The sequence below is a fragment of the Dama dama genome, chromosome 8 (genome assembly GCF_033118175.1).
Source record: "Dama dama isolate Ldn47 chromosome 8, ASM3311817v1, whole genome shotgun sequence".
NCBI lineage: Eukaryota > Metazoa > Chordata > Mammalia > Artiodactyla > Cervidae > Dama > Dama dama.
The window spans coordinates 3,080,407-3,106,608 of record NC_083688.1 but is presented as its reverse complement, the minus strand read 5'-3'; the positions used below and the strand labels follow the sequence as shown (position 1 = coordinate 3,106,608).

At 46.4% G+C, this 26,202-nt stretch overlaps 2 protein-coding genes and 2 pseudogenes across 3 annotated transcripts in view; all 4 read right to left on the bottom strand.

The window, feature by feature from the left end:
• Nucleotides 1-24,040, bottom strand: part of NBL1 (NBL1, DAN family BMP antagonist) — a 64,154-nt gene extending 40,114 nt beyond the window's left edge. Inside the window, exon 1 of the mRNA XM_061148056.1 lies at nt 23,926-24,040. The gene's annotated coding sequence lies outside the window, so the exon portion shown is untranslated. The remainder of the gene's footprint in view (nt 1-23,925) is intronic.
• The window catches only part of MICOS10 (mitochondrial contact site and cristae organizing system subunit 10), a 36,838-nt gene extending 12,784 nt beyond the window's left edge, over nt 1-24,054 (bottom strand). For both annotated transcript variants that reach the window (XM_061148058.1, XM_061148057.1), the window contains exon 1: nt 23,926-24,054. In XM_061148058.1, the coding sequence (XP_061004041.1) occupies nt 23,926-23,989 (64 nt within the window). In that variant the 5' untranslated portion in view covers nt 23,990-24,054. The remainder of the gene's footprint in view (nt 1-23,925) is intronic.
• On the bottom strand, nt 3,285-3,891 carry LOC133060329 (apelin-like; annotated as a pseudogene).
• LOC133061136 (U6 spliceosomal RNA) lies at nt 6,183-6,278 on the bottom strand (annotated as a pseudogene).
• Nucleotides 24,055-26,202: the final 2,148 nt, after the last annotated feature.

Here is a 26,202-nt window from a genome sequence, read left to right as displayed (position 1 = left end):
ACATGTACACCCGTGGCGGATACATGTCAACGTACGGCAAAACCACTATAATATTGTAAAGTAATTAGCCTCCAATTAAAATAAATAAATAAAAGAATACTGGGTTCAACAAGAGCAAGAAATAAGACAGTCTCTTCCCTGGCGAGCTTGGGCTCGGGAACGAGTGACAAGTGAGGCATCCGGAAAACCGAACAAAAGCGAATCTTGTCTTTCAGAAAGGGACAGTGCCACCAGTGGACAGGAAGGTGGGAGCATGTGTAGCTGAGAAGTTGTTGTTTTTACTCTTCAAGAAAGAGGTGGCATTTCAGTTGCCTTACATGGTAGACTTTCAACAGCCAGAGCTGAGGCGGGGGGACACCCCCCGATCCAGTGGCTGCAGAAAAGCAGGGCTCTAGTGAGGGAAATGGGGGTGGGGCCGTCACTCCGAAGCACAAGGCGCGTCCCTGGGAGCAGGAGATAAGGCTGGAGAGGAGCGGAGCCTCTGAAGCACCAGGAGGTGGGCCGAGGAGTCTGCACTGCACTTAATTCAATAGGCTGGGGCTTCCCTGAAGAGTTTTTAAAAAGGCAAAACATGACTGACGCTATGCTTTAGGAAGAGTCATCCGACTAAGGTGTGCAGGATTACTTGGAAAGGAAGAGACATTTTGTTGGCAAAATTTACATGATTTAACAACTGATTAAGTGTGTGTATGTGCATCTGGGGTTTTGGGGGGTGCAGTGGGGAAGGCTGTCAAAGAAAATGCAGAGAACTTCTACCTGGATAATTATAAAAACACTGGTGCTATTTAAAAGTCATCAAATAACCTTTTAATACAAAATTCCCTTAATAAAGCTAGAATATAACTTGATTTATACAAATGCAACAATAAAGTGAAGAGTATTTGCTAAGCACTTAGACTTCAGGATTCAATTATCGCATTTAACCTTCACATTTAATAAGCTTCTCTTATTAGCCCCATTTTACAGACTGGGAAACTGAGACACAGAAAGGTGAAGTAACGTCTCGGGTCACATGTCTGGGATTGGAACCCAGGCCATTTGACTCCAGAGACCTGGCCTTCAGTTGCCACATTCCTCTGCCACCAGTGTGGCCTCCTCAGAGACATGAAAACCATTATAATCATCATGACTTACCAAAGGAAATGAAACAACTTTCCAAAATTCATCCGAGCCAACATTCCGCGTGGGCTTGTCTTTCATTACACAAACTGAGCACCCACCGTGTGCCAGGCACTACGCGAGGCCCCAGGAAACAGGCTTTCACACTAAGTTCACAGTCTAGTGTCGGAATCAACTGACAATTAGAAACTCAAAGTACAAGGTACAATAAGGAAACAGCAGGTGCTGTTTCTGCTCAGTGTGGAATACACAAAGGGGAGCCGGGTGCTGAGGAGAGACCGAAGTACGCAGGGTCATATTTTCCATGCAGATGGCAGAGAAGAGAGGATCTGAGGTCTGGACCCAGCCAGAGGCACTGAGAAGGGTACCCAACCACCCGGAGGGTTAGAGAAGGGAGTGGGAGAGGTGACAAAAGAAGACGACTTGGAGGAGCTCCTGGCTGCCAAATTACCACATGTGAGGCAGGAGATACAAAGACAGTCTTTGATGGGAAACTAAGGATCTTGACTATAAAGAAAGCTGAGCGCCGAAGAATTGATGTTTTTTTTTTTTTTTCCAGCTTTTCACTCTTTATCATAAAGACATATTTACACTGAACAATCTTTACAAACACAGTGAACACAACTAGGGAAAGGGGATGCTTTCTTAATGAAAAGGGCCTTAATAACTTTGTATAAATTAGTCTAAGAATCATACACAACCACTTTAAATAAGACAGCCCCTCAGCACCCCTACTGCTTGTGTCCCCAGACTTTCCCAGCCATTCCTTTCAGTCTCGTTCCCCACAGGGCTGGGCAACTGACGCGACCGGAGAAACAGAGAGGAACAGGGGGAAATGGCCCAGTCCCTGGTGGGGGCGTCCATGGCAGAAGAGGCTTTCTGGACACTGGTCAGCCGCCACTCCAGGCTGAGAGGCAGTGGGGGGGTCAGCGGGTGCCCAGCCTGGCTCCCCAGGGTGGGCCTTGAAGCAGCAGCGGAAGCAGCAGTAGCATTAGCAGCAGTGGAGGGAACGGGAAGGGTTCGGGTATAGGTGAAAGGGATTTGCTGCGGGACTCGGGGGGCCCTGACTCCCCCTTCTCCCACATATACAAGAGTGGCCATCAGGCTCCTGTCTTCCCTCTTCTCCTTCCCAGGCCTCTCAGAAGAAAGCCTGCTGAGATCCACACTTCCTCCCATCTTTCCTTCCTTCCTCCCCCTCTTTCTTTCCTCTCCCCTTTCTGTCTCCCCCCTCCCCAAGGAAAGGCCACTGGAAGATAAAGTCCTGTTAACATGAAGGGAAGGCTATTGAGTCCAATTGGTTAAGGCTACCTCCTGGCTCCTGGGAGTCTCAGTGCCTGAGCTGCTGCTATGAAAATACCTGGGGTCTGCAAGTGTCACAGGAATGGGAGTAGCTGACCAGCCACAGAACTTTCCAGGCCAGGTTGGGGAATGGACCCGAGGCCAGGGAGGCCGGGACAGCTCCGTCCCACCATGGGGCAGCTCACAGCCAGCTCCCTCTCTCTTCCTAGGCACCCCGAGCCCCAACCCAGAGAGAAAGGCACTTCATGGCTTTGGAAAGCCTCATCAAGAAGGAAGAGGACGTCCTCACATGGGAGCGGGAGACCCGAGCCCTCATTCCGGCTCTGGTGACACTGAGCAGGTCACCATCCCCCCTCCAGGCCTCTGCTTTTTTGCAGGAGTTTGCATAAGGAGGTGGAGCTGAGTGATCTCCAAGGTGCCTTTTGGCTCTGATAGTCTGTGATTCTTGGCAAAACCAAGTGTCCTGCTTGGCTTTCATTCCTGCGAGGGTACAGAGCCACCTCAGGCCCATCTCCTCCCCTCCAGGGCTGGAGCTGAAACTAGCTGGGGTAGGGGGAGAGCGACAGTCAGGCAGCGCAGCAAGGTGGTGAGAGAAGTGACAAAGTATCCATAACCGCTTTATGGAAAGCCCGAAGGAACTTCTTGGTCAACCCCGTACAGCATGGCCCCTCTCCTTCACCTCTTCCTTAACTGGGCCAAACGCGGGGAGGAGGAAGACACCATAGTAGCTATTCCTCTCTTCTCTGGTGCTTCACCTCCTCCCTGACCAGAGCGCCAAGCCCCCATTCCCATGCCCCCCAAGGCACCCTGTCTGCATGCCAACACCCCATCCCTCCCCCCTCCCACTAGAGTCTCTCATTGCTCGGCTCCCTGGGCCCCTCTGGCAGCCAGGGGAAGGCTGATGCCCTAGTTGAAGAAGGGAGCCCAGCCCACAGGGCATACCTGAGGCAGGAAGGGCCAGAAAAGGGTTAGACATTAGGGTATCAGACAGAAGAGGTAGGGCTTAGAGCAGGGGGAGGACTGGCATTCCAGCGCAAAGTCTCCCAAGTCAGGAGTCAGGGGCTGAATGGATCCTTGATGGGAAGGCAGGTGGGGGAGGAGAGCCAGCTGGTGAGCAGCTAGAAGAGGGGCCAGGTGAGGCGAACGGCTGTGAGGGCTCCAGAGAAGCAGGCCGATCTACAGAGGAGTAGAAAGAAATCGCAGGGGATGGGCACGTGGTGGCCCCTTCGGTCCTGCTTCAGAAAGGCATGGGGCCCTTGTGGGGGAGGCGTGGCCGCGGGCGCCCGAACTTCCTCCGACCTAACCCTGCCAGGGCCCTGGGCCGCTCCTCGGCCCCCTGGGCTGCACCAGGTAGCGGATGGTGCCTTCTTCCATTTCCTTCCCGTCAGAAGTCTGCAGCAGGGGTCCTCCGCACGCCGCGCTCAGGCAGAGCCAGAGCAGCAGGAGCGCCTGCACGCAGAGCCGCAGATTCATGCTGCTCCGCCGGCCGCCGCCGCGCGGCCCGGGCCAGACTGATGCTTCTGATCTGTGGTGTTGGAGAAGACTCTTGAGAGTCCCTTGGACTGCAAGGAGATCCAACCAGTCCATCCTAAAGGAGATCAGTCCTGGGTGTTCATAGGAAGGACTGATGAAGCTGAAACTCCAATACTTTGGCCACCTGATGTGAAGAGCTGACTCATTGGAAAAGACCCTGATGCTGGGCAAGGTTGAAGGCAGGAGGAGAAGGGGACAACAGAGGGTGAGATGGTTGGATGCCGTCACCAACTCCACAGACATGAGTTTGGGTAAACTCGGGGAGTTGGTGATGGACAGGGAGGCCTGGTGTGCTGCAGTCCATGGGGTCGCAAAGAGTTGGACAAGACTGAGTGACTGAACTGAACTGAAGGATCTTAGTCTCTATTACAAGCCACAGAGAAGCAATGACAGAAACTGAGGAGGGAAACAACACATCAGATGTGTACTTTACAACAGACCACACACAGCAATGAGGACAGGTTTGAAGAAAGCCCCATCAAAGACAGAGAAACAGTTAGGAGAAAGCCACTGCAATAACCCAGGTGGGAGCTAGGTCCAGACTTCAGATTCTCTCTTCTCTGCCTGAAAAATATGACCTTGCACACCCTGGTCTCTCTTCATCACCCCTCTCTCCTTTGTGTATTCCAGGCTGAGCAGAAATGAGAGAGACGGTACCAAGGGTAAGCAGGACAGGTTAAAGCAGGACTCTGACCGGGGCTTAGGAGTTTCTGAGAAGTGGGAGTGACCACACTTAATGATGATTCTTAGCTAAGGAATCCTTAGGTAAAGACACAGTCATGCACAGAGATACACAGAGATGGAAACGGGGGTCAAATATTTTTTAAACCAATGGTTTTGCATTTAACATATTGTTGGTGCCAATGGTGACTACTATCCCAGATTAACACTCACAAGAGTGTGGGAATGACTTGCCTGAATTCCGGGGCCTTCCATGCGCAAACCACTTTTTCTTAGCTGTTCAATTTGGTTCTCACAGGGTGCCCAAGACTATGAGGCTTAGGAAACAGCACCCAGCTGACTTTCTATTACAGTAGTATTCTACACCTGATGCGACTCATTGGAAAAGACCTTGATGCTGGCAAAGACTAACAGGAGGAGAAGCAGACGACAGAGGACGAGATGGCTGGATGGCAACACTGACTCGATGGACATGAGTTTGTGCAAACTCCAGGAAATAGTGAAGGACAGGGAAGGCTGGCGTGCTACAGTCCATGGGGTCGCAGAGTCAGACGTGACTCAGTGACTGAACACCACCACCCATCTGTCTTAAAGACATCAGTGTTCTACAAAGCTCCATAAATAAACCTCTCCAAATCACTGGACTTGCATACATTAAGAAATGAAAATTTTAGCTTTCATATACTGAGTGAAGAAAAAAAGTCTTCCAAAAGATATGAGCTGAAATAAAATGAATTTCAAGTTGCAGCTGGAACAAGGGGGAAAACGCTGGGTTTTTTTTCAATGGCCAGAGCCAATCTCCTCTGGGAAAGCATATGATTAGTAGCATTTATTCTAATGTCAGGACAACATAAGAGTGGAGCGGTAACGTCCTGTGTTTTTACTTCTAATTAGAGGGATACTGTGAGCTCACACACAGGCTTAGGCTGAAATGGTTAAAACAAAAATTCCTACAACTCGTTAACTTCAATTTAGTCACCTGAAATGATGCCAAGAAACTAGCAGCTTTCTTAGGACTATCTTCCTAGTAAAAAGTGAATTATGCTGCTCAAATCATTTGCTTCAGTTAATCATTTAAAATCTATCTATCAAACAGGAATTTCAAGTACTTTATATGTGCAGGTTCTGACAAACAATCAGAAACATTTGTTGTGTAACTCATAAACATTTGCCAAAGTTAAAGTAGATCTACAAATCCATCAACAATTATGTCAGTGTTACAATAATTACAAATTATCCAAAGCAATCTAATACAGGTTTAGGTTGGATAAAGAAAACTGAAGTAAAAAGTGATGAGATGCATTTCAATTCCTCCCATATACACTGCTAACTATTAAGCAGAGAGCTTTAAAATTCTACCTGAAGATACACAGTTGCAGGAACTCGGTGGTGGGCTCTCACTTTAAATAGGCGCCTGGGCCACACTGGAACCCCCGCCCCTGCCCTCGCTCCCGACACACCTCGCTCCCCGTCATCCGTTCAGACTGACCATATTCTCATATCCCATCTTCTTCTCCTTTTTTCCCCCTAATTTGTACCTCCCCCTCTTTTACAACATGGACCACGTCATGAATCTGTATGCCATCCTTACTCAGGGGTCATGCTAATCTCTTCATCATTACTGTATGCGCTGCCAAAACGAGCACACTCTTTCTTTATCCTGTGTTTCTTTATTTATCCTTTATTTCTTGTCTCTATCACGCTATCTAAAAAGCACTTCACTTTCTCAGGACCTCCCCGGTGGCCGAGAGGTTAAGAATCCGCCTCGTAATGCAGGGGGTGCGCGTTCACTTGACGGTCGGGGGAACTGAGATCCCACACGGCGCGGACGTGCACGACGAAGCCCGTGCGCCACCGCTGCCGAGCACGTGTCCTGGAGCCCGGAACGGCAACTGCGGAAGCCCTGGCGCCCCAGGACCCCTGCTCCACAGCAAGAGCAGCCCCCGCGATGAGCAGCCCGGGCAACACCACTAGGGAAAAAGCCCTCACAGCAACAAAGGTCCAGCACAGTCAAAAATAAATAAAAATTAAAAACAAAACAAAACACTAGACCAAAGGAACTCCTAAAGTTCCTACCAGCTCTAATGATCGATGGTTCTAGAAGTCTATGGATTTACGAAAGTTATTCAAGTGGGGCCAACCAAGGAAAGCAACAATGGGATATCACATCCACCAAGAGCAAAGCCCATTAACCTGTCAATCAAAGAGAAACATCATTGATAGGCATGGTTGAAGGGCATCACCGAGGGGATGGACGTGAGTCTGAGTAGGCTCTAGGAGTTGGTGATGGACAGGGAAGCCTGGCGTGCTGCAGTTCATGGGGTCACAAAGAGTCGGATACGACTGAGTGACTGGACTGGACTGAACTGAACGTAATTTCAAAGTTAGTGAGAAGCTTAGAGAGATTTTCACTTTAAACTACTCTATTAAATACAAAACTAGACTTAACATATTTATTTAAAGATTACTGAATATTCATTGGACAGACTGATGCTGAAGCTGAAACTCCAATACTCTGGGCACCTGATGTGAAGAGCTGACTCATTTGAAAAGACCCTGATGCTGGGAAAGACTGAAAGTGGGAGAAGAGGAAAACAGATAATGAGATAGTTGGATGGCATCACCGACTCAACGGACAGGAGTTTGTGCAAACTCTGGGAGACAGTAAAAGACTGGGAAGCCTGGCATGCTGTGGTTCATGGCGTCTCAAAGAGTCAGAGGCATGATTGAGCAACTGAACAACAAATTCATAATCCTCAACTACAGGAACCAACTCAGCTAAATAAATAATTTTTTGAACAGAAACTGTTCTCATTGTTTATTTGCTTACATTATGATCCCCTGGAGGAGGGGATGGCAACCCACTCCAGTATTCTTGCCTGCAGAATCCCAAGCACAGAAGCCTGGCAGGTTATGGTCCATAGGGTCAGAGAGAGAGACAACTGAAGCGACTTAGCATAAGTACAACAAAGTTAATGCTTCTCCCCACCAAGCATCATTATTATCCGCAAGAGGTAATCTGCATTAAGTTTACTGTTTATCATTCCATTTATATAAGTGGGATCATTTCTCACACAAGATGTGCTAAAATTTACGTTTCTCACTTTATGATTATCAGGACACCTTTCTGTGACAGTACATGTCTGTTTAAAACTTTTCATGAACTATATAACATATATATACAAAAAGCTGTACAATGAAGTGTACCACTCAATGAATTTTCATAGACTAAACACACCCATGTTACCAGCAACCAGAGCAAGAAACAAAAGATAACCAACACCCCCAGAAGTCTGCCTTGGGTTCTCCTAGTCAAAACTTTCCATCTGAGGATAACCAGATTCTGACTTCTCAAAGCACACTGTAGTTTTGCCTGGTTTTAAACTTACATAAGCAGAGTCTGAGAGCATGTACTTTGGCCCACCACTAGTTGTGAATAGCTACAGTTTGTTCATCATCACTGCGGTGTCACAGTTTACTAACCCATTCTGTGGATGGGCACTGGGTAGTCTCCAGAGGGTGCTATTATGAACAGTTACGCTCTATGAACGTTCTAGTGTAACTTACTTGGTGAGCACATGTACGCATGTCTGCTGGGCACACACCCAGGCCTGGAGCCGCTCTGTCCTAAGATGCACACAGTCAGCATCAGGAGATACTGCCAGTTTCCCAGTGTTCACACCGATTCACACTCCCACAAGCTGAGTCGGAAGGTTCTGGTTGCTTATATCTGCACAAACACTGAGTACATTTCTTTTTTTTGCTTTCATTTCACTTTTCTTTTCTTTTTTGGTTTTAAATAACTTTTTGGTGTATAATTTATGTAGAATAAACTGCACCCTTTTAAAGTGTAAAACTCAATGAGTTTGGAAGATGTATACACACACACACGGGGAGCTACCACCATAATCAAGAAGCAGAGTGCTGTTATCACCCCCGCTTCCTTGTGACCCTCTGCAGTCCATCCTTCTCTCTACCCTTCTCCACTTACCTACTCTGTCATTGCAGACTGCTTTGTATCTTCTAGAATTTTATATAGAGATGGAGTCATGCAATACCTACTCTTTTGTGTCTAGGTAATTTCACTCAACATAAAGATTTTGAAATGTATATATGTTGTTGTATACATGGTTTTGTATGCACGTTCCTTTTTATTAGTGACTAATCCATTCCATGGATGGTTCACGTTTGCTAATCCATTCACCTGTTGATGGACATCTGGGTTCTTTCCACTTGGGGGTTTGATGAATAAAGCTGCTATGAACATCCATATACAAGACTTTTTGTGAACATGTTTTCATTTCTCCTGAGTAAATAAATACCCAGGAGTAGAATGAGTGGATGGTATGTTTAACTTTATGAGAAACTCCCAGTTTTACAAAATGACTTTGCCATTACACCTTCCCATCAACAGTACACTAGAATTCCAGTTGCTCCATATCTTAGTCAACCCTTAATGTTATCAGTCTTCTAAACTATTTTAATCGGTGTATAGTGGTATCTCACTATGATTTTAATTTGCACATCCCATACCATTGATGTTAACATCTTTTCTTTTTTTTTTTTGCCATTAGTATAACTACTTTTGTGAAGAATCTTTTCAAATATTTTACCAATTTTCTTAAATGAACTGTCTTCTTACTGCTATGATGAAATTTAAGAATTCTTTATTTATTCTGGAAACAAGCAACTTCTTTATTCTCTTAATGGTGTCTTTCAAAGAGCAAGTTTAAAATTTTGATCAGTCAGCATATAATTTTTTTCTTTGTGATTTTGCTTTCTGTGACCTAAGAAAAGTTTTTTAAAGAAAATTTTTTGAGTTCAAGGTCACAAAGATTTTTCTCCTATGCTTTCTTTTAGAATTATCTAGTTTTAGCTTTGTGATCTTTGAGTTAATTTTTATGTATGATAATGAGGTACATTTTTTCCCTGATATATGGATGCACAGTTACTCTAGCACAATCTGTTGAAAAGATTTTACTTTTCCCATTAAACTGCCTTGGCATCTTTGTCAAGAATGAATTGACCAGGCTTCCCTGGTGGCTCAGGGGTGAAGAATCCGCCAGTCCAGGAAGATTCCACAAGCCTTGGAGCAACTAAGCCCGTGTGCCCCAACGAGAGAAAGCGCGCGTGCAGCCACACAGACCCAGCACAACCAAAACAAATACGAAATGAGCTGCCCACACACCTACGGCCTGCTCCTCGACACCAGTTGATCTCACTGATCACATGTGCACCCCTTTCTCCAACACCACACCATCTAGCTTACTGAAGATTTACAGTAAGTCTTGATATCAGGTAATGTTAGTCTTCCAACTGTTTCTCCTAAAAATCGCTTTGGGAACTTTCCCGGCTATCCAGTGGTTAAGACTCCGCATGTTCTCTGCAGGGGGCACAGGTTCTCATATGCCCTGATCTCATATGCCACCTGGCATGGCCAAAAATAAGACATCTCTCTGCTTTGTTTTGGGTTGTTTATATTTTCATATGGATTTCTGAATGAACCTCTCAATTTCTCCAAGTACCTTTGAGCATTATTTTTCTTACTGGAACAAGAGATAATATAAACTTCCTCACTGAATTGCTAGGAGAGTAAAAACAGGATAATATAATGGCAGGCCAAGTCTGGTGGCACATAACAGGTACTCAGTTAATGTCAGCTTCCTCTCTTCTCCCCTCTCCTGGCCTTTAAATAAACAGGATCCAATCTAGTAATGCCCTAACATTTCACTAGTGGGTCAATGGCCATGGTAAAATTATTACCACACCAAACGACTTTTGTAAGTAAATATTTGTATTTTTACTTGGATTCAATACTGAAATGCACTTGCCAGAAAAAGCAATTCAGCATATTTACTAATAAACTGTTTAGGCCACATTTTAGGAAAGCATAAAACCATAGCCAAAACAAAAATTCAAATCTGTTTTCGAGTTCCATATAGGACCTAATTACATTATTCTACAATACTAACAGAAAATTCTCCTCTAGCAAGATCACAACGTTCCATTGTTCACACTGCTGCCGCAGATGGAAAAAGGATTCCTGCTTCCAAACACTGTTTAGAAATACATATAACAAACAAAATGCAACTACTAATTCAACAATTAACATGTACTAATTTGAAACCCAAACCTATAAACAATCAAAAGCCTTTGAAGTATTTTAGTTTAGCCCAATTGATATCACTCCATGAAATGGAGAGGGATCAGTTTGCAAACATGGGCCACCAAAAGGCACTTTTGGTGAGCCACCAATACTTCGCGGTAACCCCCACATTTATCAGATGAACTGATACTTAAAGAAAAACAATAATCTGCTTTCTTTTTCCATGACTGTCCAATGGCCTCTTTCCGTATAATATTTTTTAACATTAAAACGGTCTTAAACAATCAACTTAACTACACTTTTACTTGATTATCAGATGAACACACAAAACTGCTGATTAATTCTAAGGCAGCTCAGCTGCTAACCCATTTACTGTCCTAAATACTTTCTTAGCAAGGAAGGAACAAGGCCAAAACCTTCCTTTTCATGAAGATGAACAATGACACGGCAGTAACTCCTGTCTCTGTTGACTGAGTTGCATGTAACCAGAGGCAAATCTAAGACATATCAGGAGTTAATTTACTGCAAAATGTTACTTGGGCTCGCTCCCCTCCTGCCTCTCCTAACTGTCAACCACAACTCCGTGCTCCACTTACGCAGGTCTGACGTCACCCCTGAGGACTCCGGCTCATGAAGCTCCACATCAAGTTCTGTAAACATTTCTGCTACACTGTCACCATTACATCCGCCCCATTCCACTCCTCCTGCCCTCATCTTAGACCTGAGCGCCTCCAACCTCTAACCACTCCACTTCTGACATGACTTTGCAATAGTATACTAACCCATCCCCTGCCCTCAGTCTGGCCCTTTCCAATTCATTCTCCTCGTGCTACAGCAGAGTTCTTTCTGAAAGTAAACATTCAACATTTTCTACAGAAACAGAAAACCCATCCTAAAATTCATATGGAATCTCAAGGGACCCTGAACAGCCAAAATAACCTTGAAAAAGAACAAACCAGGAGACATATTTTCTGATTTCAAAACTTACTACAAAGCTGTGTTGTGTTGTACTTAGACACTCAGTCGTGTCCGACTCTTGTGACCCGGTGGACTATAGCCCACCGGCCTCCTCTGTCCAGGCAAGAATACTGGAGTGGGTTGTCATGCCCTCCTCCAGCGGATCTTCCCAACCCAGGGATTGAACCCAGGTATCCTGAATTGCAGGCCGATTCTTTACCGTCTGAGCCATGAGGGAAGCCCAAGAATACTGGAGTGGGTAGCCTATCCCTTCTCCAGGGGAAATTCCTGAAGCCTAGAAATAAACCCCTGCACACATGGCCAGGGCTTCCCAGTGACCCAGTGGGAAAAGGGTCCAGCTGCCAAAGCAGGGGATGCAGGAGACGTGCGCTCAATCCCTGGGTCAGGAAGATCCCCTGAGTAGGAAATGGCAACCCACTCCAGTATACCTGCCTGGAAAATTCCATGGACAGAGAAGCCTGAAGGGCTATAGACCACAACAACAACATAAATGGTCAAAAGATTTTTGACAAGGGTCAAAATCATTCAGTGGGGAAAGACCTGTCTTTTCAACAAACAGTCCTAGGAAAACTGGATATCCACATGCAAAAAAATACATAGGACGAAAGTGTCACAACAATGGATGTGGCAATGATTTCCTGGATATGAAATCACAGGAAAAAAATAAATAAATATATTGGTCTGCGCCTCCAGTTTCTGGCAGAGAGCTCCTAGATTGTTTAGAACTTCCTGGGTTCTTCGGCTATATGAGGCAACTCTTGGTGGGCTCCTGAATGGCTTCAAGATGAGGGCTGACCACTAGAGAGACCAAGCCACCCTTGGAATTTTCAGCCCCATCCCCAACCTCCAAGGGAAGAGGGGTTGGAGACTGAGTTCATGATTAATCATGGCTTCGTGATGAAGCTTCTGAAAAACCCGAAAAGTATGGGGTTCTAAAAGCTTCCAGGATGGTGAATACATCTAGGAGGGAGGTACACCCAACTCGATAGAAACAGAAACTCCAAGGCTTGGGACACTTCAGGACCTCGCCAAATATATCTCTTCATCTGGCTGTTCATTCATACTCTTTAGTATACTTGGTAATAAACTGGTAATCTAGTGGTGGTGGTTCAGTCGCTAAGTTGTGTCCGACTCTTGCGACCCCACGGACTGTAGCCCACCAGGCTCCTCTGGCCATCTGATTTTCCAGACAAGAATACTGGAGTGGGTTGCCAATTCCTTCTCCAGGGGATCTTCCCAACCCAGGAATCGAACCCAGGTCTCCTGCATTGCAGGCAGATTCCTCACCACCTAAGCTATGAGGGAAGCCTAGTAAGTAAGCTGTTTTCCCGAGTTCTGTGAGCCACTATAACAAATTATTGACCACTAGGAGGGAAGCCGGAGATCCAACTAGTCCATCCTAAAGGAGATCAGTCCTGGGTGTTCATTGGAAGGAGTGATGCTGAAGCTGAAACTCCAGTACTTTGGCCACCTCATGCGAAGAGCTGACTCATTGGAAAAGACCCTGATGCTGGGAGGGATTGAGCGGAGGAGGAGGAGGGGACGACAGAGGATGAGATGGCTGGATGGCAGCACCGACTCGATGGGCATAGGTTTGGGTAGACTCTGGGAGTTGGTGATGGACAGGGAGGCCTGGTGTACTGCTATTCATGGGGTCGCAAAGAGTCAGACGCGACTGAGCGACTGAACTGAACTGAACTGAAGGAGGGAAGCACAGGAACCTCGGATTCACAGCCAGAAGCACCAGGAACAAGCTGGACTTGTGACTGGCATCTGAAGTGAGACTCTCGGGACTAAGCCCTGAGCCTGCAGGGTCTGTGCTGTCTTGTTAGTGTCAAAATTGAATTGTGTTACAGAACACCCAGTTAGTGTCAGAGAATAGCCTGGTGTGGAATACCCATACATCTGACATTAGAAGAACTGTGAGTGTGAGAGTGGAGGAGAAATAGAGGGGGTTTTTTGCTGCTCAGACACCAAAATCAGTCAACAAAAACTGACAAACTGGACGTCATAAAAATGTTTTAATTCTGTGTACCAAAAGATAATAGCAGAGGCAAAAGGCATCCCACATACACAGGAGAAAATACCTGCCAATCACAGATCTGATACGGGATTAATATAAGAACATACAGACAAATCCTATGTGCAACAAAAACAATTCAAAGATGGACAAAAGGCTCGAACAGACATTTCTCCAAAGATACACAAGTGGCCAACAACCATATGAAAAGATGCACTCAACATCACTAATTATTAATTAGATAAAGGCAAATCAAAGTTACAACAAGATACTACACTACACTGATTATGATGGCTACATTGCTGAGGATGTGAAGAAACTGGGACTCGTGCAGTGTTGCTGAGAAAATAAAATGGTACGGTCACTGTGGAAGATAGTGCGGCAGATCCTCAAACAAGTCAAAAGGAACTGCCGCTGTTGTTCAGTCACCAAGGCGTGCCCGACACTTTGAGACCCCATGGACACAGCACACCAGGCTTCCCTGTCCGTCACCATCTCAAGTTTGCTCAGATTCATCTTCATTGAGTTGGTGACGTTATCCAACCATCTCATCCTCTGCTGCCCCTTTCTCCTTTTGCCTTCCATCTTTCCCAGCATGAGGATCTTTTCCAACAGCTCTTTGCATCAGGTGACCAAAGTACTGGAGCTTCAGCTTCAGCATCAGTCCTTCTAATGAATATTCAGGGTTGATTTCCTTTAGGATTGACTGGTTGGATCTCCTTGCAGTCCAAATGACTCTCAATAGTCTTCTCCAACACCACAGTTCAAAAGCATCAATTCTTCAAGGCTCAGCTTTCTTTATAGTCCAACCATACATGACCACTGGAAAAACCACAGCCTTGACTAGACAGACCTTTTAGGCAAAGTGATATCTCTGCTTTTTAATACGTTGTCTAGGTTTGTCATTGCTTTCCTTCCAAGGAGCAAGGGTCTTTTAATTTCATGGCTGCAATCATCATCTGCAGTGATTCTGGAGCCCAAGAAAATAAAATCTACCACTGTTTCCATTTTTTTCCCTATCTATTTGCCATGAAGTGATGGAACTGAATTCCATGATCTTAGTTTTCTGAATGTTGAGCTTTAAGCCAACTTTCTCACTCTCTTCTTTCACCCTCTTTAAGAGGCTCTTTAGTTCCTCTTCACTTTCTGCCTTTAGAATGGTATCATCTGCATATGTGAGGTTATTGGTATTTTCCCCAGCAATCTTAATTCCAGCTTGTGATTCATCCAGCCTGGCATATCACATGATGTACTCTGTATAGAAGTTAAATAAGCAGGGTGACAATACACAGCCTTCTCATACTCTTTCCCCTAGAATCAGACAGTTGTTCCACGTCTGGTTCTAACTGTTGCTTCTTGACCCGCATACAGGTTTTTCAGGAGACAAGCAAGGTGGTCTGGTATTCCCATCTCTTTAAGAATTTTCCAGTTTGTTGTGATTCACATAGTCAAAGGCTTTAGCATAGTCAATGAAGTAGACATTTTTCTGGAACTCCCTTGCTTTCTCCATGATCCAACAAATGTTGGCAATTTGGTCTCTGGTTTCTCTGCCTCTTCAAAACCCACCTTGTACATGTGGACGTTCTTGGTCCATGTACCGCAGAGTGCTGTCTTGGAAGTGTTCTGAGCACACCCCTGCTGGCGTGTGAGACGAGCATGGCTGAGCAGCAGTGTGAACACCCTTTGGCGCCGCCCTTCTTTGGGACTGGAATGAAAACGGACCTTTCCAGCCCTGTGGCCACTGCTGAGCTTTCCAAATTGGCGGACATATTGGGCGCAGCACTTTAATGTGAAACGGTGAAAGTGTTGGTCGCTCAGGCATGTCCAACTCTTTTCGACCCCACGGACTGTAGCCTGCCAGGCTCCTCTCTTTCCGTGGAATTCTCCCGGCATGAATACTGGAGACGATAGAAGACATTCCCTTCTCCAGGGGATCTTCCCAACCCAGGGACTGAACCTGGGTCTCCCACATTGTAGGCAGTTTCTTTACCATCTGATCCACCAGGGAAGCCCTTAACACGAAGTAAGCCAATCTCTAAAAGACAAATACTGTCAGATTCTGGTTACATGAGGTAGTTAGGAGCAGTCAAAATCACAGAAACAGAAAAGAGAGTGGTTGCTCTCACTCTGGGCGTGAGAGCGGGCAGAGTTTCAGTCTCACAAGATGAAGCATTATGGAGACAGAAGGCGGTACTGACTGCACAATACTGCGAGCCTATTTAATACCATCTAACAGTGCACTGTAGATGCTTAAATGGTCAACTTCAAGTTTCTCATTTAAATTAAAATTGTTTAATCTTTTTATTGAAGGATAGTTGACTGACAATGTGTTAGTTTCAGGTACACAGCAAAGTGATTCAGTTTTACACATACGTGTGTGTGTTCAGGTTTTTTCCCATTACAGATTATTACAAGATAGTGAATATATTTCCCTGTGCCATACAGTAGAATCTTGTTGTTTATGCTACACATAGTAATGTGTATATATGTTAATCTCAAACTCCTAATTTACCTGTCCCATTAGATGGCTAATCTCATTACATGTATTTCATCACAATAAAAAAACTGGGGGAAAACACCTCACAACATTATGAAGATCAAATGAGATGACGTCACAGGCTTATCACAGTGCGTGGTCCACACTAAGTGCTCAATAACTGGTAGTCATCATCATCATTACCGGAAGGAGCCAGTCTCTCCCCTCTGGGCCTTTTCCTGGACAGTTTCTGAGGCCTGAAATACAGACCTCCACCCATGAGCCCACTGAACACCTACATACTCTCTAAGACTGGACTCCAGGGCCACCACCTGCTTTTCACATTCCTCAGGAAGCGTGGACTTTCCACAATGCCTGGTATTAAACTGTTTGGGGACATACACATTAATAATTACTATTATGTTTATAAACTGAAATACCGATTGTCAGACTTCCATTTTACCCGCAGTGTTCACACTCAGAGCAAATGTGTTCATTACCTTAGGATTGTTAGCCTTCATTCAAGGCCTGCAGCGAGTTACCAAGTGCAAGTAATGGACCAAGCGCTCTACAAAGATTATCTCACTCCATCCTGACTGTGACGACTACCACTTTATACCTGAGGAAACTAAGGCACAGGGAGGTCCCCAGTGATGCTTTTGTTTCTAACGAAAAAAATCAGGCAACAGAAAAGGAAATGTGAAGGCTATCACAGTCCATTAAAAGGAATACATTCTAGGGGCTGCTTATAAATGTTCATGGCTCACACTCTTCCTTATGCTCAACACACCCGGCCTCCAAGAGCAGCCTTTTTCAGGAAAGTCATGGTGTTGGGAAACCCCTTTGCCAACCATGACATCTCTTTCCTCTCTTTTGGATTTCCCAGCCCATATGTGGATCAGATACTAGATATTCCTTACTCTGGTCTCACAGGGGGGTGAAATGAGGCAGAGGAGGAACCACAGCCAACGCGACAGCTTTTCAAGGCAGGTTAAGGATTCTGCAGGCCTCCAAATGGGGTTCCCTGGTGCCTCAGATGGTAAAGAATCTGCCTGTAATGCAGAAGACCCAGGTTCAATCTCTGGGTCAGGAAGATCCCCTGGAGAAGGAAATGGCAACCCACTCCAGTATTCTTGCTTGGGAAATCCCACGGACAGAGGAGCCTGGCCTCCAAATTCATCACGAGTGCCAGAAGGAGACTTCCCTCAGAGCGTCTCCCAGCGAATGTGGGGCCCTGGCCTCTGTCACACGGACATCAACGTGGTCACGAGGTCACAGTCTGCCACTGCAGGCCTTCTGCACTCAAGAGTGAGCTGTAACAGGACTCTGCGGGCAGTGACAAGGCTTCCATGGCTTACACTTTCAGGGCTTAGAAATTCTCAACTTGCAAGGAAGGACCTCCGTAAGGCTCATAACCCTGATTTTTCTCATCTCCTAGAATCTCACTTTCCCTGGGAAAGAGGAAACAGAACTCCTGCCCAGTCCAGAGTGAGAAGCACAAGGTGAGGCGTCAGCCCCGCCCAGAACTGCCGAGACTCTGCTGCGGGCACTGCGCGTGCCTGCCAGTCTCACCAGCAACACGGGGTCTCATTCACGAGGGCGCACACAGACTGAACCACTCAGAATGTACAAGAAAAACAAATGCCACAGCCTGTGAGGCAAGTGCCGAAGAAAACCAGAGCATCCAATAAACCTGATAAAACTTAAAAATAAATCCGTAAAATTAGCAAAAACTATTAATGATGCATTCACATAAAGCTAACGGAACATGCTATTCATAAAATGTAATATTCTTCACTCCCTTTTCATTTCCTGCAATAAGGCTTTGGCACTACCACTTACACCAACACCACCCTCTCCTTGTTTAAATAAAAAAGTGCTCTCTGGTTTACATTTCTGCACTGACTAGTCCCAAATATTTCTAATACTACTTTATTATTAAGATCACTGACACTAATTTACATGCCCATGTGAAATTTTAAAAGTTGGTAAAAGTTCCAAGAGTACAAGCCACGTGATCAAGGTGTGAACTGGCAGAAATTCATATGAAATCGACTTTACTTGGACTTTTAAAATTTAAGAGCTAATTCATTCAGTTAATAAACATACTGGGTAGCAAGTATGGGCAGAGAATACAGCCTACAAAATTTTCAGCAATCCATCTCATTCATTTAACAATAATTATTATATGTCTCCTGTATGCCAGAGGCTGGGGGTCAACAGTGAACAAAACAGTCTCTGACTCTCATTCTACATTCTAGGGTCGGGGGACAATCAAGTAAAGAAACAGACTGCAAATTTCAGATGGTGATATGAGCTATTAACAAAAAATAGTGATGTGATGGAGAATAAATAGGATACCTAGGAACTTCATAAATACTAGCAAGCTTATTTAAAAAAAAAAATTAACCTCTAGGTATAGAAAAACTAGACAATGCTAATGGGTGGCAGTAGCGGGAATACGAATGGAGGCCAAAGGGAAAGGTAGAAATGTGGGAGGGAGCAAGGAAAAGGAAGGAGTGAGAAAGAAGACAAACAGTTGTGCAATGAGCGATGGCCTACTGTGCCTCTTACAGGGAGGTGTGTGTTTTGTTTCCTTGATTTAATAGGCTCAATACACCAGGTAAAACCGTATTAGAAAATTTCTACCCGACATACTACTGTTAAACAGAAATAAATAGGTATTTTAAATCCAGAATATGGGAGAAATAAAATTGTTTTCCCTATGATAGGTAAGGGAGGGGGTATTTATAAATAAATGTAGCTCTTCCTATAGGACAATTTACATGACAACATTACTCAAGCTTCAGAGTAAATCCTTGAAGAACAGTTTTAAAACCTGTGCCTAAAGTACACGCTTCCGAGAGCTCTTTATCAGCTGTACGGTATCCAGGCTACACGTGAGCAAGGGAAAGAGTCCTTTTTCACTCCACCCTGTGTAGAAGAGCCAGTGGGAACCCGCGGCACAGCGCACGGAGCTCTGGGGGCTCCGCGGGGACCCAGCGGGTGGGGCTGGGGGAGGGAGGGGATAGAAGTACTGTATAGCTGCATCGCTTCTCTGTAAAGCAGAAGGGAATACAGCATTGTCAAGTAATTATACTCCAATAAAAAAACAGATAAAACCAACAACAGTTCATGGCAAAAAAAAACAAACTCAATTTTTAAAAATAATAATAAAACATTCATTTTTCAGCAAACCAGCGGGGAAAGACTGAAAATACTTAGGTAGAAGGTGCCCAACAGCAGTGCTCACCAAGGGAGCTGTCCACTCACCTGGACTTCCCTTTTGTCTCTTTCAAGCCAGAAAATATGAAATTATCCACACGCAGCTGAAAGCCTGCCTTGGCCCTTCTTCCCTACCTACGTCTGCGACCAAACCTCTATCTTATGGCAGGCTGCCATTCCCTGAGTTTCCATCTCCATTTTGAAGCACCAGAAAAGCAGGCAGCCAGAGAGGTTTCAAGAGTTCTATAATCTCATTGCCTATAGGAATGAGAACTAAAACACTCACGACAGAAGAGCGTTCATCCCAGTCTCAATCCTCTTAGACGGAAGCCTCCCAGAATTACACTTCCGCACTGCATTTCTCATATCCTTCCTCAAAGTCCATTACTTAAGGGATATCTCCTCAAAATCTGAACTCAGCTTCTCCCGCAAAATTAAAAACCCCTCACGGGGCTTCCCTGGTGGCTCAGTGGTAGAGTCCGCCTGCCAGTGCAGGAGACGTCGGTTCGATCCCTGATCCAGGAGGACCCCCACCTGCCGCCGCAGAGCAACTCAGCGCGTGCGCCACAAATATTGCGCCTGCGCTCTAGAGCCGGAGCCTAGAACGACTGACGCCTGCACGCCCTAGAGCCCAGTTCCGCAGGAAAAACCACTCCAGGAGGAGACCCGCACACGGCAACTAGAGAGCAGCCCGCGTAGCAGTAAAGACCCCGCGCAGCCAAAAATACATAAGTAAAATCTTAAAAAAAAAAAAAAAAAAAACCTCTTCTCAACCTCATTACCATTCTCAAACAAATCCAACCATGAAAGCAGAAAAAACACCAAAATTACGAGCTTTTCTTCTCCCTACAGTCTCTCTCCTGCCACCTCACACGATCAGTTACTAAGTCCCAGATGTAACTGAGTGGAATGAGGTGCACATGCACCCCTCCTGCTTTACTTCCAATTTCTGATCAATGACATCACCGCTGAACCAAATTCTAACCTTGGAGTCATCTTTATTATAAGAAACGGAATGTGACAAAGTTAACCTAGTTGGAGAAAAGATAAAGAAAACAGCGTTTATTCACTTCCTGGTATGTGCCTGGCACTGTGCTGGCCTAGGAGGTGGGTGTTACTATCTCCATTCCATAAATGGGGGGGTAAAGTGTATGAAGTTTCTCAAATATACCCACTCCTTTGTAGTCTAACAGTTCAGACTTTTCACTTCACATTCGCAGCCTTCTCTACTCCTGATCTGTTCTGTATAAAACACTGCCAGAACAATCATACCAAAATTCCACTTACATCACATCAGTTCCCTGTTAAGGGCAGTAAAATGCCTTCTGCTTCTCTATTTGCCCACTGGCTAGCCCACAGCTCAGTATGTCTGTGTTAACCAGCTCATGATCCCCCACCAGCCTCCACTTGCTGAGCCCTGGGAGCAGAAAGTAACAGATTTTTAAGACAGAGGTGGTGAATATGCGGAATGCATGTGAAAACGCCAAAGGCAACTCAAAAAGCTTCAAGAAAAAGCAGAATCTCTCTAAGATATTTCACAATTCTGACTCCACTCAAGTTATCCTTCTTTAGGGAGGAGTGGGTGCTGAAATCGGAAGGCCTGAGCGCTAACCCCAGCTCCTCACTTCTAGCCACTTAACCTCTCCGCGCCTCAGTTTCCTCCTCCATAAAAGTTTAAACAGCCTTTGCGCAAGTTCTCCCTCTCTCCCTAACCATCCAGGTCATTATCCAAAGCTCTGCTAAAGGCTCATTTCTCCCAACCTACCACTGCAGTTACTTGATTTATAATAATAGCTCTATAGCAAAGAATTGGAATAACTCATTTTACTTTTCATCTGTAATTACATATCACCATGCTTCATTTGGGCTTCCCTTGTGGCTCAACTAGTAAAGACTCCGCCTGCTACGTGGGAGACATGGGTTCGATACCTGGGTTGGGAAGATCCCCTTGAGAAGGGAAAGGCTACTCACTCCAGAATTCTGGCCTGGAGAATTCCACGAACTGTACAGTGCATGGGGTCACAAAGACTCGGACACAGCTGAGTGTCACTTCATGCTTCATTTAATTATTCCACCTGTGTATGCCCCCACCCCCCCAACGTCCCACTCACAAATGACACACACCACTCACCACCTCAGGTGATCATCAGTGTGTGTGTATGCGCACGCTCAGCGCTCAGTCAGGTCGACTCTGCGACTCCATGGACTGCAGCCCGCCAGGCTCCTTTGTCCATCGGATTCTCCAGGCAAGAATACTGGAGTGGACTGCCATTTCCTCCTCCAGGGGATCTTCCCAACCCAGTGATCGAACCCATGTCTCCTGTGTCTCCTAAGTCGGCAGGCAAATTCTTTACCACTGAGCCACCTGAGAAGCCTGATCATCAGTGGCATGATACTAACATCAACAATTATTACTATCGCTGTTTACTGACTACCTAGTAAGTGCCGGGCATTGCACAAATATCTTGTACGCTTTTCTGTCCTTCAACATCCAGCATCCTTTTAGGTAAACCTGTCTCTCTCTTTTTTTTTTTTTTGTAAACCTGTCTCTTAATCCCCATTTCACAGTTAAGCCTCTACATAAACTCATGCATTTAATCCTCAAAACAAGTCTGTAAGATAGTAATATTATGGCCAATTTACTCAATAAAAATTAGGAAGCAGGCACAGAGAGGTTAAATAACTTGCCCCAAATCACACAGCTGTTAAGTGGTGAACTGAAAGCTGCAATAAATTCACTTACTGACTCATTCTCAACATTTTTTATTAAGCAGTCTTCTGTGGGCTGAAGCTACAACAGTGAATAAACCAGAAAACATCCCTGCTTACAGTTTTATTTCTTTTCCAATATTTTCATTCAAGAGCACAATCCTAAATCCTCTTAAATACTCTTCAAGACTTTCCTTTCATACTAAAATACCAAATTCAGGTAATAAGAGTATTGAAGAAAAGCATGGGACATGAAGCCAAAATACCTGGGTTAAATTCCCAACTTTGCCATTGATTAAGCCCTGATCAATGGGCTTCCCTCACAGCTCGGTCGGTAAAGAATCTGCCTGTAATGCAGAAGACCCGGGTTTGATCCCTGGGTCAGGAAAACCCCCTGGAGGAGGGCATGGCAACCCACTCCAGTGTTCGTGCCCGGGAAATCCCATGGACAGAGGAGCGTGGCGGGCCACAGTCCACGGGGTCACAGAGTCAGACACGACCGAGCAGCTAAACCCCCACCAGGCCCTGATCCAATCCCTTCACTTAACCTGCACGCTGGGCACAGTCTGGCCCTTAGCAAAACAGTTTCCCTCTCCCCTCGGAGCACTGACTTCACAGTCTGTGTCGTCACGGAGCACATGTTAAAAGGCTACAACGGGGGACACAACAGGCTGAACTGAGACCGATCGGCCTCTTAACTTTCCAAGTCAATTCTCCTTCCAGATGACCAGCACTAATGTCTCCGCTTTCAGGCCTCAAACTACTCCGAGGCTGATTAATCAGGTTCCAAGTCCCAACCAGTCCATCCTAAAGGAAATCGGTCCTGAATATTCATTGGAAGGACTGACACTGAAGCTGAAGCTGCAATACTTTGGCCACCTGATGCGAAAAACCAACTCACTGGAAAAGACCCTGATGCTGGGAAAGACTGAAGGCAGGAGGAGAAAGGGACGACAGAGGATGAGGTGGTTGGATGGCATCACTGACTGGATGAACAGGAGTTTGAGTAAACTCCAGGAGTTGGTGAAGGACAGGGAGGCCTGGCGTGCTGCAGTCCATGGGGTTGCAGAGAGTAGGACACGACTGAGCGCCTGAACTTAACTCCCCCTCCGAGCACTGACTTCAGTCTGTGTCGTCACGGAGCGCATGTTAAAAGGCTACACGCGGCACGACGGGCTCAAAGGGGACCAATCAGCCTCTTAACTTCCCAAGTCGATTCTCCTTCCAGATGAATAGCGCTAATGTCCCCGCGTTCAGGCCTCAAACTACTACGAGTCTGATAAATCGGGTTCCAAGTCGGGAATGGCAGCGACCCACGTGAGGCCTGGCAGAATCTATAAAAGGCTTGCAGATGACCTTCTCGGCAGGCACTTTTGATTCAGCAGGGGAGCAACGTGGCCTCAGAGGGCCGTGACCCCAGGGAGAACCCCCAGCCCCTGGCCCCTGTGCACGCCGCTTCCACTCGCAGAGCCCCGCAGCTGTCCGGCCGCCTGCCGACGCGACCCCCACTTCTCCGGGGCTGCCGCAGCTGCAGCCCTCCCACTTCGGGCAGCCCCCCAGGCTCCTGCGGCCCGTGTCCCCCAGCCCGCCCAAGTGACCTGGGCCCCCAGGGGTCGCGAGCCCCGGCCTGAGTGGCTGGAACAGGCCGGACGGCCTGACCTCTCACCCCCCGAGTGGACCTCTCACGGGGCTTCTCCTCCACCCTCCCAGTCAGCGGGCCCCCGTGCCGACGACTCGGCTCCCGGCGGCGACCGCCGGACACGACGAGGCGCCCCTCACCTATCTTCACGACGGCGTCCGCCAAACACCGGTCCCACTTCCGGCCGAGCTCTGACTCCGACATGTTCCCCCGCCAGCAGCAGCCGCTCCAGCTTTCCGGACCGTCGGGCCCCGCGCTCAGAGCCCCTCCCCCACCGCCCCCGCCCCCGCCCCCCTCCCAGGCAAGTCTCGCGATAGCCGGCCGCCTGTCCCAGGCCCGGAAGGCCGACGGCGCCGGCGCACCAGATATCGCGAGATGATCTGACTACTTCCGTTCTTTCCGGGTTTTTTTTATGTTTTTTTTTTTTCAATTGGTCGTCAAGGTGACGGGTGGCGGAGGCCTGAGGTGACCCTGACCTTGGAGCTGCGCCTACCTAAGGGTTGCGAGGCAGACAGGTTTCCTAGGCGGCATCCAGAGCCCTGTCTGGGAAGGTTCCTTTCGCCACACCAGCTCCCGACTCTAGCCTTGGAAATTCCCCAGGGCGAGTGAGGGCACCGCGCTAGGGTCTCTTCATTTGTCGCCTCACCTTGGCTTTTTCCTCCTCCCGCGTTCCCTCATTTATTGCCGTGGAGCTCCCGCCCTCACCTATTACCACAGAAATTGCCCCGACAAAGGTCACTTATCGCCAAACCAGGGGGACGCCTGTGACCTCTGTACGGCATTGAACGCAGCCGCTTTCTCGTTCTTGATCCTCCTTGTCGCTGCCTTCTCTTTATTCATTTGGCTCCCAGGACACCAGTCTCTGCTAAATCTCCTCTAACTCTTCTCTTCAGAGGGCCGTTGCCGGTTGCTTCCTCTCGTCGAGGTGCTTGGAGTGTTGGTTCATCTTTACCTCTTTACATATTCTCCCTAAGTAATCGCAGGCATTGCTAAATCCTGTCTCCTGATCAACCTTCCTATTCATAATTCAGCCTCTTTGCCGGTGTCCTTTAGTTTTGCCTTACCGTTTGCATCCACTAGCCTGCCAACAAATACAGATTTGACCCTTTTGTTCGTCTTACGGGGCTTCCCTGGTGGTTCAGGTGGTAAAGAATCCGCCTGGAGTGGGAGAGACCCAGGTTGGATCTCTGGGTAGGGAAGATCCCTTGGAGAAGGGAATGGCTACCTACTCCCAATATCCTTGCCCCGAGAATTCCATGGATACAGGATTCTGGCGGGCCACACAGTCCATGGGATTGCAAAGAGTCAGACACGACCCGGTGACTAACACTTTTCATTTTCATTCCTCTGATTAGAAGCTGTCAGTGACCCCTATTCATCTACTGGTTATGTTCAGGCTTCAGTGAGTTCATTTTAGAAAACCTGCACTAATAGAACCTAGAGACCCCCTTCATCCACGAATGCAGCCTGGAGCCTCCCTCCACCTCCTACAGTGGCAGGAACTCACCTGACCCGTGGGGTCTCTGCATTTTACTGAAACACCTGTTTATGGATACTTGTATCTGCAGTAAAACTAGAAGCTCCTTAAAGGCCTGAGCCGCCCCTTGCTAATCTGCACACTCCCAGTTCAGAGCACAAGGCCTTGGACAGTAGGATCTTCTAAGAAATATTTTTTGAACTGAATTGAATTCATTCACCCATTTACTTATCCATTCGTTCTTGGCATCCTTAATAGCAGAACTGTTTTAGTAGTCCTTGCTGTGACAGAGCCCACTCTTTCAGGAAGCCTTCTATGACCTCCCTCCATCTAGTCCTTATCTGAGCAGCACATCAGATTGTGTGGTAATTGTTTGTGTGACTCTTGGAAGTGACTGTGAGCTCCTTGAGAATGGGGCCTGTGCCATTTCTATATCCCTGATGACCAGCAGAGAGCCTAGTATATACTGATTTTCAATAATTGCTTTTTGAATGGATTAAGAATGAATATATAAATGATTGATTTGGTTAGAGAAAACAAAGTCTCTGTTCTGGGGGGATCTTTATAGTGCAGCATTTGTGTTAAAGAAAAAGAAAATTTACTTCACCACATCCCTATGACGCGTCACAGATAGCACCAGGCAACTCATATAATTTCATTTATCTTCACAGCAGGTGATTGTAGTATCTTCGTTTTCAAAAGTTTGGAAACTGAGTCTCAGAGATGTTAGGTGACGTGGAAGATGCACAAGGCTCTGCATTGTGTAGATGTAGAAACTGACAGATGCGTTTTTATTGGATTCAAGAGGGTTGTAAACTTTTGTAGAAGGCAGAGAGCAAATTACGAAAGCAATCAGAGGCAGATGGTAGAGCATGAATTCTGGAGCCAGGCTGTCTGGGTTCAGATCCCAGCTTTTTCCTAGTTTTTATCTGTTATTTTC